This window comes from Pteronotus mesoamericanus, unplaced genomic scaffold (genome assembly GCF_021234165.1).
Source record: "Pteronotus mesoamericanus isolate MK-2021 breed Mesoamerican mustached bat unplaced genomic scaffold, CSHL_Meso_final contig_347, whole genome shotgun sequence".
Taxonomy (NCBI): domain Eukaryota; kingdom Metazoa; phylum Chordata; class Mammalia; order Chiroptera; family Mormoopidae; genus Pteronotus; species Pteronotus mesoamericanus.
In genome coordinates this window covers 11,217,650-11,237,063 of record NW_026555137.1, presented here as the reverse complement: position 1 = coordinate 11,237,063, position 19,414 = coordinate 11,217,650, and the positions used below count along the sequence as shown (strand labels likewise).

General features: G+C 39.1%; 1 protein-coding gene across 1 annotated transcript in view; it reads left to right on the top strand.

Annotated features, from left to right (window-relative positions):
• The first annotated feature begins 440 nt into the window (after positions 1-440).
• The window catches only part of LIN9 (lin-9 DREAM MuvB core complex component), a 38,183-nt gene continuing 19,209 nt past the window's right edge, over positions 441-19,414 (top strand). Inside the window, exons 1-6 of the mRNA XM_054576467.1 lie at positions 441-519; positions 7,295-7,327; positions 8,748-8,842; positions 10,769-10,873; positions 14,716-14,849; positions 16,039-16,164. Coding sequence (XP_054432442.1) covers positions 441-519; positions 7,295-7,327; positions 8,748-8,842; positions 10,769-10,873; positions 14,716-14,849; positions 16,039-16,164 — 572 coding nt within the window. The remainder of the gene's footprint in view (positions 520-7,294; positions 7,328-8,747; positions 8,843-10,768; positions 10,874-14,715; positions 14,850-16,038; positions 16,165-19,414) is intronic.

Below are 19,414 nucleotides of genomic sequence, written 5' to 3'. Positions count from 1 at the left end.
CCCGGGGCTCCCTCCCACCATCCCTCCCTTTCCCACTCGGAACAGCCTGCAGTTCCCGCAGCCGCAGCGCGAGACGCGAACCGCGAGCCGGGAGCGAGCCCCTGGGGGGGCGGGCTGCGCGGGCCGGGAGTGGAGCCGGCGGGACTCGGGAGCTCGCGCGGCTCCCCACCCAGCTCTCCAGCGCCGGGCCCCGGCAGGGGCGACGCGAGACGGGCCTCTCGGCGCGGCCTCCCCGCCGCCTCCCTCGGGCCGGGCCGGCGGCGGAGGGGCGAGACGCTGCTCCGCTCCGCGGTGCCCCCTCCCCCGGCAGGCGCGGGCTGAGCCCGGCCCCCCTCAGCCTGCCCCCCTCGGCCGGCCGCGGCGGGAGCGGCGCGACGCGGCGCCGCGGGCAGCGAGCTCCGCATTCGAACCTCCCTCGCAAAGACAGTCTCCGCCCCATAATGCACCGCGGCGGGCAGCCTTTGAAAAAGCGGCGCGGCTCGTTCAAGATGGCGGAGCTCGACCAGTTGCCTGACGAGAGTGAGTAGCACATCAAAGCACCCCCCGCTTCCCGCCGGCCGCTTGCCGCCGGGCGGCACCGGCCGGGACGGGCGGCCGTGCCCTCCGCCCCGCTAGTGGGCTGACTGCCAGCCCCGCCGTGGTCCCCTAGCCTTCCCACTCCGGTGTTGCCGCCGCGTCGCCGCCTTTGTTATGGTGTCTGTGTGTTGGTTTCTGGGGTTGTGGGAGCGCCAGGGCCGGAACTGAAAGCCCGGGGGCCCAGCCTGTGCGGGGCGGAGGCGGTGGCTTGCTCCCCTGGCCGGACTCGGGCCCCGGGCCGAGGCCGGGGAAGAGGGGCCCCCAGCCGCGGGAACTGTCCTCGCCACCGGCACCGCTCGCCAAGCGCGGAGAGACGCCTGGCAGGTTATGTAACTCGCTTGTCCCGGGGCCGGGAAGGGCTCAGACTGGGGAGGGTGGGCACAGCCCCTTCTCCTCGCCGCAGCCTCTGATCTTGTCCTGTCACAGCTCCTGCCTCTACAGGCACTTGTGATCTTCACGGTCCCCCCCCCTCCGGTGTGTCCACCCCTGGAAGTGTTTCCGTGTCAGAGGGCTGGCCCCTTCCCCCGGGACCACAGGTGGCCGTGGACCTTTCCCGAGATAACCCAGGCTGGGCTCGCAAGTGTGCAGGGGGCCCCTATCCCACCGACTTTCTTCCGTGCGAGTGTCTTAAGACTCGCGGGGACACCTTCATCCACGGACGTGGCCGGCCCGGCGCGCGCTCGCGGTGCCTTCCGGACACCCACCGCCGGCCTCGCCTCGCCTCCCCTGCGTGCTCGCCCTGTCGTCTCCCACCTGTGTGCTCGCTCACCTGGGCGTAGCGAGGACCAACGCTAATTCCCGAGTTGGAGCGCCAGGGAACTTAGTATTATTGCAACTTACAGTATTGTGTCAAGTCCATAAAAAGGCAGAGCATTTCGTTAATTACAAGGAGGTCCTGGTCCACACTGCTCACTCTTCAGTTTATGTATTTGTATCATTTCTGAGAGTTTCAGCGTAAGGGAAGCAAAGGGTTCCATCACTGTTAAAGTCCTATCTGGGCAAGAGTCAAATAGACACTTCCAGAATGAAAGCCAGAGCTGCTCTTTTTGTGATAGACTCTTAATGAGTTAGAAAGTTAAACTAAAAGTTCCGTTGCCAGACTGGTGAGAAGTTGTAGTCAAAGCCGTTCGCGTTTTACGTCTGCTCTAGGCCAGTGCAAAGTTCCAGTGGAAGTTTCACGTGGGGAAAGAGTTCTGTTTTGCCACCTCGGATAGGGTAGCCACTGGCCCCACGCCGCTGGCCGGAGTGACTGAGGAAGGGGATTTTCCATTTTATTTGGTTTTCGTCCATGTGAATGGAAGTAGTCGCGTGTCGCTGGTGGCCGCCGTATTGGACAGGACGCAAGCGGAGCGCATCCGGGAATGTTACGGCCTCTTGTCTGGAGAAGACAGGTGACCGTGACTCAGGGTGCGCCCCGGTCAGGGTGGGCCTCCTGAGCACGCGGTGTTTGTCATCTGAAAAGTCCTTGCTCTCTCTCTTTCTCACAAAGGGGCTTCCTCACCGCTCAGGAGTCACAGCCGCTGGAGCTGTCATTTGGGTGACTGTAGTCATTCTGGTCCAGTGAGGGGTGTTTCAAGTGGTTTTCTTCCAACTGTCATTTGGAACACTTGCTCATCAGTAAGCATTCAGTGCGGACTTACTGTGGGCCTCTGTAGAGACCCGGGACGCACAGTAGGGACCAGTCCCAGCTGTGTAACGTTAGCAAACTGTGTAACATCATCTGTGTCGCTGTGTGGCGTCTCCGGTGCGTTGGCCAGGAGCTTGCGTGTGTGGTGTGTATCCTGTTCAGCTAGACCACAGCTTGTGGAAAGCAGGGATTGCCGTCCTTGGTTTGTCACACAGTCACACAGCAAATAAGTATAAATATTTGATTGTAGGAGAAGAGGCATTATTAATGCACCTGGAGCTGAGTCTTGTAAAGGGATACAGGAAATAGCAATAAATGGTTTCTTTGCCAGTTTTAGTCAAGGGGAATAGCTAATAAATCAGCCGATAGCCAGTATAACGCTATCAGTGTTAAAAGTTACCATTAATTGAGTACTTAGTATAAACCAGCTGCTGCACAAAACATATTGTATGCATTTGCTCTTTTAACCCTTATTTCAATTGAGGTAACTGCTCTTACTAGTTTAATTTTATACATGAGGAGACGAGGGCGATCTTCAGCCCAGATCTTTCTGCTGAGCTCCTGTTCTTGATACCTCTGACTTGTTCCATGTCTCCTCTTAGATGCCCGCGGCCCCTCAAACTCAAGGGGTTCCAGATCTACCCCATAATCCCATCCCATCCCCATCCCAGGACAGAGATACTTCCCGTGGTTCCTGTCTTAATGAATGCCTTCGCTGTGCATTGAGCTGAAACCCCGAGGTTATATTTGGAACTTCCCCCTTTGTTACTTTCCATATTTAAGCCTTTACTAAATCTTGTAACTTCCATCTTCAAAAAGAAAAAAAAAAAGAAAATTCTACCTACGTCCCACCGTCACCCGGGGCCAAGCTGTCTCAGCACCTCTTCCTTGAACTGATCTCTGGAGCCTCTCACAGTCCCCCAGCTCAGCCCTGCCACCCTCCTCGGCCCACAGTTAGAGCCTGTAAAAATGTACATATAAACAGTATGTATATAAAAATATGTGTGTATATAAATATATATTTACACGCTCGCATATGATGTCATCCTACTGCTTAAAACGCTTCGGTAGCTCTAAGAGCCTTCATGGCTGCCACTCGCCCCCTCTCCAGCTTCATTTATACCACTCTTCCTCTCTCATTTTATCCATTTGAGCTGAATTGGATATTTTTCATTCCCTCTCCTTGCCAGGCTTTCCTTTTTTTATTTTATTTTATTTTTATTTTTTTGGCAGGGCCTTTGCACATGCCCCTCTCTCTGCTTGGAATGTTCCTCCCCACCCTCACTCCTGGTTAACTTGTGCTTATCCTTTAGATCCCATTTTAAGTATCTTCAGACAGCTGTTTTCTGTCCTCCCTGACAAAGATCACATCTTATTAAATCTTGTCATACTGCTCTGTAACTTCTTAGTGGCAGCTGTCACAGTTGCAGCTTTATATTTGTTCATGTGGTTGGTTAACTGGGGTTAGAAGCTGCACTGGAGAGGGTCCATGACTGTTTTCCTTCATGCCTGCATTCCAGCCCCTCTGTAACACTTGACCTTTTTTCCTACCTTTTGTCCCTTGCCAGCTACTCCCCAAGCTCATGGCCTCCCTCCCTGCCTCCCTCTCTTTCTTGAATTTGCTAAACTTTCTGCCTCAAGGCTTTTTTACCTGCTGTTCTGCCCAGACTCACTGGTTTGGCCTCCTTCTCTCATGGCTGGTGCCTCCCAAATGTTCCCTCCACAGAGAAGCCTTCCCTAACTTCCGTGTGTAAAGTAACTTCCCACCCTGAGACCACCTTCCTTTATAACAACTGCCGCAAGGGTGGTCTTTTTATGTGCTTATTTATTGTGTGTCTCTTCCCACTAGAGTGTAAGCTCCCTGAGAGCAGAGGCTTTACCGTTGCCTTTCGTTAACCCGAGTCTTAGAATAGTTTTGTGTCAGACACTCAGTGAATATTTTGTTCAATGAATGAATGAACAGACCCAGTTAGAGCAGGATTCTAACTTAATTTCGTATGGCTGTAAAATCCATGTTCTTAATCGAATAGTTTTTTTTAATCAAAGTAATGCTAATAGCATAATATAAAAAGTAGGCATGTGCTGTGTGCACAGTTCTCTAAATACTTTTACATGTATTAATTCATTTAATTCCCATTTTACAAATGACGCATCAGCAGCACAGAGAGGTTAAGTAACTTGCTTAAGGTAACAAAGCAAGAATGTGGCAGAGCCAAGATTCAGATACAGCCAGTCTCAGTCTGTGCTCTCAACCACCGTGCAACACTGTCTCCCAAAAAAGGAAAAGGGTAAAAGTGATGGATCAGAACCCCGGAGACCTAGCTCCTGTCTTCATGGGGCAGGAACGGAGACCCCTGCTGTGCACCCCTCTTCCTTCAGATGTCTGCTCAAATCTCACTTTCCAGAGAACCTGATCGTGGGCACTTTGTAGAAAAATAGTCTTTCCTCCCCAACCGCACCCACATTCTCTGTTCTTATCATCCTGCATTGTTTTTTTCAGGTAATATTTGTTTGTGTCCCCTCACTAGGCCGTAAATCCGTGAGAGCTAGGACTACGGCCGTTTGCAATGTTCTGTTATCCCAGGTGCCTGTGGCAGCGACTGGGAGCAGCCAGCAGTCTGTACATGCTCACAAATGAGCGCGTGATGACTGCTTCTTCCTCGGGTGAACTACCTCTCCCACGGCAGCTCTCGCATGTCTTGTCTGCTACTGCTGCTTCCCAGTTGTGTTGTGTTACTGGTTTTTTAGCAGGACTTTACAGCATTCCTCCCCAACCTTGCTCCCCACAACTTTACTGCCTTTGGTCATTAAACTTCAGTGTGCCATACAGAAGCTCTTGAGTTGTCCTGTTAACCATCCTCCACATCTAGGCAAGGGAATAGAATGAAACCAACAGTGTCTTTGATGTTGATGGACTGTCTGTTCTATAAGCCTCTCAGACTGCCCTGTGGAGGAAAAGTCAATTGAGGTTTAAGGATCTGAAATGCGTAAAAATGTTTCATAGCCAGAACTGCAGTACTTTCTCTGTTGCTTTTCATTTAAGGTGTGTTGTCCGTTTATGAGTCGTAACTCATTGCTGCTTTTCTTAAACACCAAGGAGAATTCATCTTTCTTCACTGATTTATATATAAGTTCATGTTTTTCTTTCTTTATCCCTTGAGATCATCCTGTACTTACTGATTTTTATATATGTAGTGTCATGATGGACTGGCTCTGTAAAGATGTTGACATACATTTTGAACATGCCATTTAAAAATCTGTCCTTTCTCAACGCAAGTAACTGACCACATTTCAAATTACTTCTTAATCTTAGATTATAGTCTTTCAAACATAAATGGATGTCACAGTAACCGAGATGAGAAGTAGCTGGTTGTAGCCCTGACTGGTGCGGCTCAGTGGACTGAGTGCTGGCTTGTGAACCCAAAGGTCGCCATTTCCATTCCTAGTCAGGGCACCCGCCTGGGTCGCAGGCCAGGTCCCTGGTGGGGGGCATGCGAGAGGCAACTGATCAGTGTTTCTCTCCCTTACTCTCTCCCTTTTCCTCTCTCTAAAAAAATAAAATAAAATAAGTAACGTTATAAAATACAACAAATTTGAAAACAAGTAATGATAAATAATTTGACTATAGTAAAAGAAAAAAAGATTTTAAACCGTTTAAAAGTTATTTTTTATTGATTGAGTTGAGAGAGATGGGGGCAGGGGGAGGAGAGACATTGATTTGTTGTTCCACTTATGCATTCATTGGTTGATTCTTGTGCGTGCCCTGGCTAGGAATCAAACCCACAACCTTGGTGTATCAGGACAGTGCTCTAAACAACTGAGCTATCCAGCCAGAGCTAAACAGTTTTTTAAATTTAAGAGAGGATTTGTTCATCCCTACATCTGTGAATAATTTTTATTTTATAGCATAGAAAGGGTTTTATCTGTTAATTTCTCTTTAAAATTGAGATATAACTGACATATAACATTGTTTTAGGCGTACAATATAATAATGTGATGTATGTATATATAACAAAAGTTATTACCACAATAAACGTAGCTAACACCCATTACCACACATCATTATAATCATTTTTTTCTTGTGATAAGAACTTTTAGGGTCTACTGTTTTAGCAACTTTCATATCACCACGCTTACCATTATATCCCCAGGATGTGTTTGTCTTATAAGTAGAAGTTTATACCTTTTCACCTATTTCCCCAACCCTGGCAGCCACCAATCTGTTCTCTGTATCTGAATTTGTTTGTTATAAATGCCCCATATAGGTGACAGAGATCACCCTTTATTATTTTTAGGATGACTTCAACTTTTTGTAACTCACATATCAATCCAGAGATTTTCAATTTAGAGCTCTCCCTCTTTCATGAAAACTTCTATCGATTCTCCTACTTCCCTGTACCCATGGCTCCTATCCTTTATTCACACCACTAGCCCCATGTTTCCCACGGTGAGCCTGAGGGTCACCTGCAACAGAATCCCCTGAGGACCTTTATTAATCGTGCATACTCTGTGTGTTTGAGGAGATTCCTGGTTATTCTACTATACACTAAAGGTTTTTTTAGTCCGTGAACCCGTCCAGTTTTATGCTAGCCCCCCTTGCCTGTTCTGAACTCCTGCAGCCTGGACCCGTAAGTGCTGCACATGCCGGCATCCTAGCCGTCCAGGGGGCTCACTGCCTGCTAGGGCAGTGCCCGGGTCATTTTCTGTTTCCTCCACTCTTACCGCTTCTGATTTTTGCCTCAGTGAGTATTGGTCCCCTTTCTCTTTCTCTTCTCCAACATGAGCACACTTCTGGATGAGGATCCAAAATTGCTTCTGTCCTTGGTCTCCCTCTTTCCTCTCTTTCTACATTTTTCTCCCTAGGAAAGGTCTCCATTTCTCACAACTTCAGTAAGACTTCCAGCTGTCTCTCTCCAGTTCTTCTTTAACCTTATCTGAGCTCTGGTCCATAGCTTGAATTGTCTAGTAGTTAATTCTGATTGCACATCAAAGTCAACATTGGTAAAACTGAGTGGATCATTTTTACCCCCAAACTAAGTTCTTTTTCTCTCACTTTGATTATAAAATAATATTGATTTGTTTTAATTGCAGGCTCTTCAGCAAAAGCCCTTGTCAGTTTAAAAGGTAAGATTCATTACATGATTCTTTAGGTATGGCATAAGCTAGACATTTAATTCATTAAATTAATTTGGATATAGTGTTTTTCTGTTACAGTTCATTATAGCTTTAATTATTGGTTTTCACTGATGATAACTTTACATTTATATGCTGTTACATGAAAATGGGTCCTTGGTTGTCAGAAATTACTAGGAAAACATTTCCCTGGAATTATTGATTAAGAAACCTTCTTACTAGATTTAAAACATTTATTTTTTAAGCATTTTTTAAACAATTTGTGCTAAGCTGTATTTTTTGCGTAATAGTTTATTTTGTAAGAATCTTGTCTTCTAAGTAATAATGCAAGTCTCTTAAAAATAAAAGAATGATAGTAATTTTCTTAGGGAAAAAAATATGTTCCTTGGTCTTGCTATTTCTTTATGTAAATAGTATTAATCAGACTAAACCCTATTAATATAGCTCATTTTGAACGTTTACCTCTTGAGCAAGATTCCCCTGGGTAAGTACATTTGGAACCAAGCTAGATATTCTAAGTTGCATTAGTACTTTCACTTTTTAAAACTGCTTTGCTGTGCTTTGAATTGGTGACTTACCAGATTAAGCCCTTGTGGCTTGAGAACGGTTGTCTCCCAGGTACCCTAATTCATTTGCTTCCCAAGATCAACCCCATCCCACCTCTTCTCTTTTGTACTTATTAAAATAAACGTATGGAAAAGCATTTCATTATTTTTCCTCAACACTAAAATCATTTTTATTTAAAAAATATTGAAGCGATATAAATTTTTAATAGAAAGAATTACAAAATGCTGATGTGTGCAACTAGAAGGACATGAAACTATGTTTGGTATATTCATCACAGTTTTCTGTGTCTCCCTCTGCATAAACATCATTGTTATAAAAATTAAACTCATCCTTTTCATAATATGTCTAGTCACCTGATTGAATTTTTTCTGGTTGCATACAACTCAAGACATTTCTTTGAATTAAGGAAAACAGAAATGCCACACATTTCGTTTTTGGATATCAGGAGTTTTATATATTCAAGCAGAAAACATTTAGAAATACGCTCTAAGTTTAAGGTTAGAAGAAGCTTTTTTCTTTACTCTGCTTTCAATCAGATTGTACTTATGAGATGGTTCTTAGAAAATTAAAATAGAGGAGTTATTAAAAACCAAAAAGAAAGAAGCCACACGTTTTAATAAGAAAATTTAATATTTTCAAGATACATTGCCTTGCCAAATTATTTAGAGTTTGACCCAAAAAAAAGATTTTTCACTTGTAATAAACTAAAATTATTATAGTCAGTGTATTTTTTTAATATTGGTAAATATTTCAGATACGTTGCTGTTATTAAAAAGGCAATGTTCATAGTATGAAATCTTTTGAACTAAACTTAAATCTTACTAGTGATAATTATTCATTACAGAGGGAAGCTTATCTAACACATGGAATGAAAAGTTCAGTTCTTTACAAAAAACACCTGTTTGGAAAGGCAGGAATACAGGCTCTGCTGTGGAAATGGTAAGGAACTAGTTTTTCTCACGCTTTAGAATATGATAACTAAATTGTATTATTGTCATGTGCCTGTTTTTTTAGCACAGTAAACATTGCTCAAGGTTTTTCCCCAACTTCAAGCATTTGAGTCTTTTTCTTTTTTATTGATTTATTTGAGAAAGAGAGAGAGAAGCATCAATTTGTTCTTCCATTTATTTATGTGTTCATTGGTTCGTTCTTGTATGTGCCCTGACTAGGGATCGAAGCTGCAACCTTGGCATATCAGGATGATGCTCTCACCAGCTGAGCTACCCGGCCAGGGCAAGCATATGAGTCTTTAAGTGTCATTGAGCAGTACATGGTCATATATAGAGAAATAATCTGTAGTCTGTGATAATTTGGTCATTATTAAGCATTTGTAGTTGTTTTTTTTTTTAATAAGCAAAAACAAAAAAAACTCCAACAACCCAAAATCATACTATTATTAGGTAGTAAAGTTTTTACATGGTTCTGATTCCTACACAAAGATATATAAGTAAGAGGTAAGATAATAAAATCTTTTTTTTTAATATCTCTGTTTTCTTCCATTTTCTTTTTTAAAATTTATTTATTTATTTATTTATTTTTAGACAGAGAGGAAGGGAGGGAGGAGGGGAAGAGAGACATCGATGTGCAAGAGATACTTCAATCGGTTGCCTCTCGCACACCCACAAGTGAGATCCTGGCCCACAACCCAGGCATGCGCCCTGACTGGGAATCAAACCAGTGACCTTTGGTTCACAGGCCGGCACACAATCCACTGAGCCACACCAGCCAGGGCAAGATAATAAAATCTTGTGTCGTTCAAGGGCAGGTACATTTAGGGCTGGAAAGTAGAGGTGAACATATAGTTGGCATGACTAATGATTTGGGGGATCTCTGATCCTCCTCTAGGCAGCCAGGAGGCTTTAGTGATCAATCATGAAACAGGTCTGGAGCTGGGACAGAAAGCAGTGGTCACAGTAGCCTGGGCATCAGGCCACAGTGAATGTGTAGGACTTTCTCCACTCTACCCATTCTTTCACCATCATTCTCTCCCTCTGCTCAGGGGAAAGAGGAGCAGGGGAGAAGGGACTTCCTGTCCGGGCTATGGAGTGTTGAGACTCTGTGGGTTTCATTTCAAGGATCCATACCTCTAGTTTTGACCCATTTGGATGCTGCCCATATGTTGCTAGCTCTCTGTACCTGCCTTCCTTCCAACTAAGCATAAAGCTCTGTTTTGAATAGTAGAAGAAGGATTTGAAAAAGGATGCAGGTACTATTGGGATATTATTTCTGTTGTTCTCTATTAATGTGACCTCTGAACTTAGAATGGATTCTAAAATTGTTCATATTACAGACCCTTAAGTGTATGATGTACTTTGGGTACTTAAATTATTTTACTTCTACAGACATTTATCAAGTATCTGTTATAAGTATCTTGTATTTTTATTTACAAATGGAAATTCAGTTAACAATTTTTGACAGCAGATCTAGTATATTATATACATTTAGATTTACCTTCTAGAGTGATCTAGTAACTTTGCCTCAGACCAGCCCTATGCAAAAGACATATTATGTGATACACCCAACTGATGTTAATCCAAACACCAGCATAACAAGAACTGGAATTTCCAGAATTTATTTCCCTCTCTTCATTCCAGGCAGCCAGTGTACTCAGGAGATTTGGAATCTAGTTTTAATCATCAGCTAGGTGTTTTACTTGTAAACCAGCTGCATAAACATTTATCTTACTACTCTTTAAATCTCAGATCGTTTGTATTTGACTTGTGTACTTTGTATTACCCATACTTCCTCCTTCTGTACTGCTTGCTCATAATCCAGTTAGCTGTATTTTCCAAGTATAGAATTATATTTTGGAACAAAAAAGGGAAGCGTTCAGTCTTTTCATGAAGTAAAAAATTTCTCTCATAGCCTTTCAGAAATTCAAAACGAAGTCGACTCTTTTCTGATGAAGATGACAGGCAAATAAATACAAGATCACCTAAAAGAAACCAGAGGGTTGCAATGGTTCCACAGGTATGTCTGTGCTAAAATTTTGTTTCACATGATAGGAAGTGAGCAATTGCTCAACTACTAATACAGTTTGTGTTAATTTTGTTACATTTTGAGTAACAGGTTCTTTTCTTTTTAAATCAGCGCTCCTGCTCAGCTCCTATTTCAGTTACCTAGAAAAGACCGTCATGTTGTTGTTGATGGACTTGAAACCAGAGTACAAAGCCAACTAGTCCTCAGCCTTACAAATACACACTTTTCTCCTAAGCATGGAGATGGTGGACATTAAGCAAATGGATTTGACAATATGGAATCAGTTTGGAGTTTGGCATGGAGAGAATATATAGCATGAAATTATATCCCCTTTTTCATTTTTGACATTAGTAAAAAAATTAGTGGTTATGTAAGAATTGAATGAATGAAAATTGGATAAGGAAGTATTAACTTAAAGAATAATGTAATTTTTCTCATCAAATTTATAATTTTTGGTATAGTTATTTTCTACTTCCCTGTCATTTTTTCCCCAAAAGTGTTATAAGATTTTCCAGTAGCATGGGCCATAATAGAGGTGATTTTTCTCAACCAAGGAATGGGTGTCAAAGGAATTGAAGGTATGACCAGCAACTGACCTACCTGCCAAAAAAGGAAAGCCCTAAAAAGTCTTACATACCTTTATGATAATACCAAATAGTAACATATGTTCATATTCTGTAAAATGAACAAAAATGTATTTTGAGCTTTTTTTAAATATCAGAACAAATGTATATAGCATCTAAAATTCAATTTTAAAAACTTGAAACTAATTCCCAATGTGCATTGTTTGACTCAGTAGGTGTTGGATACAAGGTTACATGAATATAAGAAATAGTTAAATAACTCTTGTATTAACTTTAATAGAGCTGTGTTATTAGGGTAATTTGAATGATTTAACTCTTTAGTTTTTAAAAATCTCTAAATGTGGATTTTTTTAAGTTCTTTTTTCTCTTCCAGCTATTAAGAAAATTTCCAAGCATACAGGAAACTCCAGTCTTTATGGCTGTAAAACCATCCTGCCCCAACTCCGTCCACTGTGCCCCGACTCTGTCCACTGCCCTTCTCTCCAGGCATATCATTCCTTCTAGGACTGTTTTACAAAGTGCTTTCTATTTCTGAACATGATATGAGATTTCTAGAGTTTTCTTGTTTCTAGCCTTAACATGCTTAGTACTTTCAGTCTTCATTTACATGACGTGGCTTGTTCCCTTACCCTCCTAATCACATCCTCTAAATTCTTGTATCCTGTTTGTGTTTCTTTTTTATTTTTATACTCACCGGAGGACACTTATCGTTTTTTTTTAGAGAGAGGGGAAAGTAGAGAGAGGAATATCAGTGTGAGAGAGCAACATCAGTTGGTTGCCTCCCATCTGCATCTGGACAGGGGCTCGAACCTATGAGCTAGGCATGTGCCCTGACCAGAAGTCAGAACCGCAGCCCTTCGAGTGCGGGACAGTGCTCCAACCAGCTGAGCTACGCTGGCCGGGGCTGTCTGCGTTTCGCTAAAGAGCGCTGTCCGCGTTTCGCTAAAGAGCGCTGTCCAAAGCTGAAAAATGATAAAAACCAACTTTCATTTCATTCTTAGTATATAGATCTTGTTCTAAGCACTGCTTTTGTTTTACTTTGATTTAATCTTCAGCAATCTGATCTGGTGAAATAGGTTACTGTTATATTACTTCCCATTTTTCAGATGAGAAAACAGACTCAGAAGTTTCTTGCTCAGGATTACAAAGCTAGGAGATGAAGGCTGATCCTAAAACGGAGGCATCCTGCCTCCAGAGCCCTGCTTTGTTTGTTTGTTTGTTTGTCTTAACAGCTATATTGAGAGATAATTCACATATCATGCAATTCATCTATTTAAAGTGCACTGTTAAGTGATTTTAATTTAGGCACAGAGTTGAGCAACCATCAGAACATTTTTAGGATGTTTTCATCACCCCAGAAGAAACTCTGTACACAAGTACAGTCATCTCCATTTTCCATGTGTTGAATAAACCCTTAGAAGTGTAATTGCTACAAGGGTATTAACATTTAAACTTTAGAAGATACTGCCAAAAACTATTCATGAAAGTTGTAATAATTTATATTTCCAGTAATAGTTTGAGCATATTTCCCCATACTCAACAAAGGATCTTTATTACAGTTTTATATCCAGTGAGCCATCAATATCTCATTTTAAAATCTGGGTCAGTAACTCAATGGAAAGAAAAACAGCACTTTTTCTGATGATAATGTTTTATAGTAATTTGGTTATTATTTATGCTTAACAACTCCTGACATACAAAAAAAATGTTTTGCATTAAAAAGTTAATTTTTTAAGTATAGTATGATACCTTGAATTGGATTCTGGGAAAGAAAAAGGACATTAGTAGAAAAACTGGAGAAATTCAAATGAAATCTGTAGTTTAACAGTATTGTACCAATGTTAATTTCTCAGTTTTGACAAATCTTGGTTATGTAAGATGTTAACATTAGGGAAACTTGTTAATTTTTGTTTTCGATGCCTTTGTTTTTGCTGTCAAATCAAAAAAATCATCACCAAGACCAATGTCAAGGAACTTACTAAGCCTGTGTTTTCTTCTAGGAGTTTTAGGATTTCAAGTTTTACATTCAATTCTTTAATAATATTGAGTTAGTTTTTGTGTATGGGGTATGATAGTGATTCAGTTTCATTCTTTTGCATGTATCTTTCCAGTTTTCCCAGTACCATTTATGGAAGGCACTTTCCTCATTAAATATTTTTGGCCCTTTGAATTAATCATATTCATGATTATGATTATGATATATGACTAATATCATATGTATGGGTTTATATTTGGGCTCTCTACTCCATTCCATTGATGTGTGTGTCTGTTTTTGTGCCAATATCATACTGTTTTGATTACTGTAGCTTTGTAATATAGTTTGAAATCATGGCGCATGATGCCTCCAGCTTTGTTCTTCTTTCTCAAGATTGCTTTGGAGATTTGGGGTCTTGGTGGTTCCATACAAATTTTAGGATTGCATGTTCTGTTTTTGTGAAAATGCCATTGGAATTTCAATAGAGATTGTATTGAATCTCCAGACTATTTTGGGTACTGTGGACATTTTAACAATACAGGGTGAGGCAAAAGTAGGTTTACAGGTGTGAGTATGTAAAACACAATTTATTCTTATGTCATTATTTATTGTATTATTTTCCATACAATCAACTGTAAACCTCCATCTGCCCAACCCTGTATTAATTTTTGCAATCCATGAACATAATATCTTTCCAAGCATTTTTAAAATTCATAGAAATGAGTAATATTTTATTATACTTGGGCAGATGTTACTATCTGTGTTATATTGTCTTTATTAAAATGATTTGGAACATATTTTTCTTCAGTGATTTGAAACAACTTAATGGCATTGGAGCTCTGGTTTGATATAGAATTCACTGGAAATTTTTTGGGCCTATCTTACTTGCATGTTTTTTCTCCCACTCTCAAGAGTAGCAGGATTCTTACTGGTCTTTTCTGGCCCATGAACTCTAGGAGTATTTCTCACAAGTAGCTTCTTCCTGCATACCTTAATTGAAATTGTACTGCAGTGCAAACACAGTGGGGGCAAATACTTCACCTTCCTTGTCAAAATATGTTATGAAACTGGAGACTTTAACTTTGTTAGGATTAATCAGAATGTTTATTAAATAGTAACAAAAATTTCATGTTGAATATTGTTGAATCTTTTTGAGTGCTTAACCACAATGTATCATTTAGAAATGTAAAATTTTACATTCAATGTTATAGATGCTAAGTTTTACTTAATGGAGCTATAGTTAATCTCTGTTTTTTGTTTTTTTTATTGTATAGAAATTTACAGCAACAATGTCAACACCAGATAAGAAAGCCTCACAGAAGATTGGTTTTCGATTACGTAACCTACTCAAGCTTCCCAAAGCACATAAATGGTGCATATATGAGTGGTTCTACTCAAATATAGATAAGTATGTATCATGGCTTATATCATGAATATTATTTGAACCAAAAGTTTAAGTTTTTCAAACGTTATAAGCTACAGCCTTTTCTGTAGGTCCATTTTGATCTTATTTTGTCCTAAATTCCTTTTTCTATTCCTCATTCTGGTTTGATCTCTTTCCATTTCTCATAGTTTTCTTCCCTTTTCCCTCTTTTGAAGAAGTTATACATTTTAGTGAAAAATAAAATGAAAGTATAATTTCTACATAATTTATAAAAACTGTGAAATAGCACCATTATTTGCAATGAATGGTGACTTGTTTTATAAATCTTGAGATTTTAAGTGCTAGTATAATAGTTGATTCAATAAGATTTTTAGGATAGCCTTTCTCGTTGTAGTAATTATGTACTTTTGTTACACATAAATGTTTAAATAAAACATTAAGAAATTTGGGTGAGATCTGTTCAACAGAATTTAATGATGAAAAATTCTGCTTTCTCATCCATTCTAATCTCATCTAATCCATGCCAGTTATTGGTGCTTGCTTTGCTGGCTACTTATCTTTATTCCCTTTCTCTGCTTTCCAAATCAATTGCCTACTCTGAAGCTTGTGAATCTCATGAATGTTCATGTTTAAGTCCAAGACCTTTGTGTATTATTGTTGGTTTCTGGTTGCCCAGACTTATAAATAGAATTGTTCTATTTTTGCCTGCAGATTTTCCATAGGTACATAAGCAAACTCTCAGGGTGTCCAAGTGTGATATGAGTTCTGGAATTCCTAATCTAATTCCCGGGGGTTCTCCAGTTTCCTAAATCTGATTTAATCTCAGAGAGGATTCCTTGATGATGGTTTTACCTTTGGGACAGGTACTTCACAGCTGACATTGTTTATCTTCACCAGATACAATGCCAGTGCTGCCATAGCCTCCCAGAGGATAGACTCCTGAGGCGATTTAACAAACTTCCCTGTCTGGGCACATCTCAACCCCAGATAGTATTTCTTAAGTAATTTTTACACATTGTTTCACATTTGCTAAAGATTTAATTTAGCTCTAGTACTTTGAGTATGTACCTATTGTGTTTATGTTCTGGGCAGAAAGGAAGGTTTGGCATTTTGTAATTAGTTTGATGTTGAAAATTGAAATGCATATTTTTAATTTTATGTCTCAAATAACACATTGTTTATTAACCATTAAAATACCATTTGTATTTTATAGACCACTCTTTGAAGGCGATAATGATTTCTGTGTATGTCTAAAGGAATCTTTTCCTAATTTGAAAACAAGAAAATTAACAAGAGTAGAATGGGGGAAAATCAGGCGGCTTATGGGAAAACCAAGGAGGTAATAATCTTTTTATTTAAAATAAAATCAGTATTGGTAGTATCATTACTACATTGATTTTTTTTTAATCTTTAAGGGGACTAGTACTAAAATAAAAGTTTTCAGAATAATTAATTATATGTTAAATATATTCTATTAACCAACTTTAAGGGCTTTTTATACTTACACATCTTATAATTAAGTGTGCAGTTTTACTTTTCCTCAAATCACAGGTTTTAAATATACTTTTGTTATACGTAAACATACTCCACTGTGTTCCCAAAAATATAAGAATGCATCAAAAAATATTTAATGAAGCTGGAAGGTTATATGTACATTGTTATTATCTTTAGTGAATCGCTTTATCGCAAGAACCTTCCCACAGCGCATATTTTACTTTACATAAAAACAGTAATCAAGTGAATCTAATATGTTACTTTCTGAGAATTACTTTTCACGTGAAAAGACTTTTCCAGTGTTATGCTGCTTTCTAACACATTACACAATCTTATATTACTTTTGAGTAGAATCTTAAAATACATTAGAAGAATTAGATCATTAGTTCTTATATTAAGTCTACCTGCGTAGTAAAAAGCATGTATAAGATTTTTTTTATTTTAAATGGTGGGAAAATTCAAGGAAAGTCTAGAAATAATAAAATTACTTGTACAAGTAGAAATGGAAATTAGTTTTAATGATTTCTGAAGATAGTGATGAAATGCAACTATAAATTTTAATTGATTTTAACTGACAAATTTTGTTTTATCTTTTGTGTTTAAAGATGATCTTGCTTGAAAAATAAAAATAGTTTTTTAAAAGGACACTTAAATGGAAAAAAGTGATTTTGCTGATGATGTTTTTAATATTTCCCTCATTTACAATAACAGTTAATATGTGATGTGTTAGTGTGTTTCATACTGGTAATTTAGGGTCTTTGGTAATTAGGCAATTTTGGGAGGCTTTGTTATGACTTACATGTTACAGCAACTTGACCTACATTATTTCTAATTATTGTCCATCAGAATGAGATATCAGTCACTTTATGTTGTTTTAGAAATCTGCAGTTTGTGTAAGACTATTATATTTCTCTTGTTAATTTTTCTTCAATTATCTTACCATAACATTGCTTAATCTTATAGTTGTTTATTTTATCAAGATTAATTAACAGTTAAAGTCTTTATTTTCAACAGAAGTTTGTAGTTTTTCTTTTCTCTGAGGAAGTCCAGGTACAGTATAAATTATTGGTACAGTAAACTTTTCAAAATATTCTTTAAAAAAAAAGACGAAATACCAGGAAGGAACTTAACAGAAAATGTGCAGGATACAGATGAGAAAATGTGAAGATACCCATGATCTTGCATAAGAAGACTCAAAATCCTATATTAATCTATAAATTAAAACCAGTCTTAATAAAAATACCAGTAGGCTTTTTTTTTTTTACTAGATAAATCAGTTGTAAAATTCACGTTTAAAAGAAGAGAAATCAAGCAGGAAGATCCAGGAAAATTCTGAAGAAGCAAAGTAGTGAAGGAAAACTACATTTATCAGATATTAAAATTGATTATAAAGTGCTCATAATTAAAATAGTGTGGTAGAGGTGCATGAATAGAAAGATTAATTAAAAAGGAGAAAAAGTCCAGATAGAATCACAGATGTCTGTGGAAGTTTGGTACATGGTAACAGTTGTTGCACCTCAGATACCTAAGGGAGAAGGGGTTTAAATTGTTTATTTAATGCATATGGAGAGCACTATGTAGCCATCTAGAGAATATCGAGTTGGTTTTATACCTCACACCAGGAAAAATTTGCAAAGGATCAAAGAGTTAGTTAAATGTTTAAAAACTGAAACTACTCGAGGAACCTATTGGAAAATTTTGCTTAATTTTGAATTGGAAAGGTTCTTTCTAACAGGCTTCAATGCTAGGAACCATGAAAGAAAATATCAGTAAATTTTACTTTATAAAAATAAGAACAGTTTTCTTTGTTCTCCCAAAAAATCCATAAACAAAATTGAAAAAAATATTTACAGCTTTTATCACAAAGAGCTAATTCCCTGATATGTAAAGAACTACTATGAATCAACAACAAAAAGTCAAATAACCCATGATAAAAATGATTATAAACAGTTTATAGGAAGAGAAAAAGAAATGGTTCTTTTAAATATAAAAAAGGAGTTCAGTTTTACTCATGATGAGAAATACAAAACCAAAGTATGCTTACATACTGTTCTTTATCAGATTGACAAATTTCATAAAGCTTTAACATGTTGGGTTGACAATGATGTGGTGAAATAGTCACTCTTGCTGGTGAGACTTTAAATTTATATAATCTCTGGGAAGGGCAGTTGGTAACATCTACCAAATTTACAAATTTCTGTATCTTTGACTTAGTACTTCTATTAATTTGTATCAGAGAAATACTTGTACATGGGTGAAATTACATATACAGAGTTACTTATTGCAGTATTGTTTGTAGTAGCAAAAGATTGGCAACAACCTAGATGTCCATTAATAGAGGACTGGTTAATTAAAATATGGTACCTCAAACATCAAAAATTGTTTAAGACTGAACGTAGTAAGTGTTAGTGAGGAAATGGGGTAACATGAACTCTTATACATTGCTGTTGGGAATAGAAAATGGCACAGCCACTTTGGGAAACTGGCAGTTTCTTTATTCTTTTCCTCTTTTTCTTTTTTCTTTTTTTTTTTTAGGACTTAATTTTTTTAGAGCAGATTTAGGTTCACAGCAGAATTGAGAGGAAGGTATGGAGATTTCCCATATCCCCCCTTGCCGCCACACAGGCACAGCCTCCTCAGTTACCAGCATCCTCCACCTCCGTGGCTAGTCGTCCGGAGTCCATAGTTTACGTTAGCGTTCATTCTTGGTGTCATACGGTCTGTTGGTTTTGGCGAATATACAGTGACATTATCCACCATTATACTATCAGAGTGCAGTCACTGCCCTAAAAACCCTCTGCGCTACACCTGTCCGTCTCCCTCCTCCATCCAGCTCCTGGCAGCCGCTGATCTTTTCATCATCTCCATAGTGTTGTATTTGCAAATGTCATATATTGGAATTGTACAGTATGTAGTCTTTTCAGATTGGCTTCTTTGACTTAGTAATATGTATTTAAGGCTACTCTGTATCTTTTCATGGCTTGACAGTACATTCTCTTGGCACTGAATAATATTGAATTATTTAGATGTACCATTCACCTCCTGAAGGACATCTCAGTTGCTTCCAAGTTTTGATAATCAGGTATACAGCTGCT